Below are 1,733 nucleotides of genomic sequence, written 5' to 3'. Positions count from 1 at the left end.
CCTGATAACAAAAATATATACCATTGTTTGAACCGTGGTCTCTCTAAACACAAAGGAATTGAACCCGTGAGAACCTTATTACTCCATAAAGACACGCCATAGAGACTACAAGAAGAGAAAAACATTATACGGTCACGTAGAGGAGACGGTCTGTACTGATATTAACACGATACAATTGAGTCACAGAACACAGTTGTAGAAAGACACCAAAAAAGTTAAAGCCTCAACATTCAACTAATATCTATAGTTTGTGCCTTTTAAAACAAAAACCAAAAAACCAAATCCCAACAGATATGTCTAAACTGCGCGAAGAATGGAATCATCTATACAGTCCATCCACCATTCAAGGATGTGAGTCCATTTCGGGTCAACAGAAATGCAAACCGAGATACTTTTGCAAACTTGTGTGTGTGCGCGCCTTTCCCTTGCTCAGTAGATTTCTCTGCAGCCAGTCGCGTGGACTGCAACTGACTCCAACCCAAAGCAGTGCCAAAAAGTTCAGTAAAAGCTGGTGGAAGAAGAAAATGCCGGTGGGTGTGGCGGGAGAGAAAAAAAAGGGAAGAGTTGCGAAATATGAGAGACAGTTTGCAGAGTTTGCGGATGAAAAGGCATCTCACGTATAGGGCATCTTTCCGGGCCGAGTGGCTGCAAAGATTCGGGGTTGGGAGGTGCAACCGTGTGGGGTTCGGATGCGCGAATGGCGTTCGGCGAGGTGGGACAGGCAAGCGGGCGCGACGAAGTCACCTTGGCCGCGGGGACAGTCTGCACGAATCGTCGCCGCAGAGGCCCGAACCCAAGGGCACTAGAGGAAGGGGGGCTGGAAAGCTCCCCTACTCTCCCCAGAGGAGAAGCCCCAAGGGAATCTGTGCTGTCAGGAGGGCGCCAATTTAGGGGTTCACAAGATAGAGCCCTCAGACAGTGCCAAGTGCTGCCTCCCCTTTCCCCCTCTTCTTCTTCCCTTTTTTTTTTTTTTTTTTTGCATTTAAAAACCTTTTAGGGTTTTTTTTTAAAATTTTTTAATTGTTACAGCCTTACTAATTTTTTTTCTTTAATTTTGGGGGATTTTTTGTTTTTCTCATTTTCTAAGCAAGTCACTGAGTTGGTTGTGCCCCCAACCCATCTCTCCCTGTCACCTGTTCGGGCCACAGACATACATTCCCCGAGACAGACATACACCCACACGCAGACACAGCCCCCTGAGAGTGCCCCCGAGTCCAGGCCGCGCTGCTCCCAGGCAGCAGGCGGAGCCCTGGCCCGTCTGCGTGTCCCTGAGGCAGGTGCGAAGCCAGGGAAGCGTTTGTTTTGTTTCGGGGTTCAGGATGGGGGTAGGAGTGGGGTTGAAATGGGGGCGACGCCATTTTCTCTTTATTCTTATCGCGATTACTTTAGGCTTTCAATGAAAAAGCCACGGCAGCAGCGACGACAATAGCCTTGGGCCTACCCGCTCGCCCACTCGCCCGCCCGGCCCGGCTCGCCCGCTGTCGCCGCCGCCGCCGCCGCCGCCGCCGCTGCAGGATCCCAGATCAGAACATACTGCTCTTCACTAAGGCGGCTTTGGCACCGTTGGGTCTTTGGAGCGAAGATAAGACGCTGGCGAAGGGGCCCCCGAGCGAATCCGGGATGGAGGTGATGGGGCCGGGGCCGGGAGCCCAGCCTTGTCCAGGGCCCCCGGCCGCAGCCAGGCCTCCAGCCGCCGCCGCAGCCGCCGCCGCCGCAGCCGCCGCCGCTGCCGC

The 1,733-nt window shown here is 53.2% G+C and overlaps 1 protein-coding gene across 1 annotated transcript in view; it reads right to left on the bottom strand.

The window, feature by feature from the left end:
* Positions 1-1,523: 1,523 nt before the first annotated feature.
* LOC124232930 (paired mesoderm homeobox protein 2B) overlaps positions 1,524-1,733 on the bottom strand; it is a 3,198-nt gene continuing 2,988 nt past the window's right edge. The window contains exon 4 of the mRNA XM_046649852.1: positions 1,524-1,733. This exon is cut by the window's right edge and continues 1 nt beyond it. Coding sequence (XP_046505808.1) covers positions 1,524-1,733 — 210 coding nt within the window.

The sequence above is a fragment of the Equus quagga genome, unplaced genomic scaffold (genome assembly GCF_021613505.1).
Source record: "Equus quagga isolate Etosha38 unplaced genomic scaffold, UCLA_HA_Equagga_1.0 146_RagTag, whole genome shotgun sequence".
In the NCBI taxonomy this organism is placed as follows: Eukaryota; Metazoa; Chordata; class Mammalia; order Perissodactyla; family Equidae; genus Equus; species Equus quagga.
This window is presented reverse-complemented; position numbering and strand designations above follow the sequence as displayed.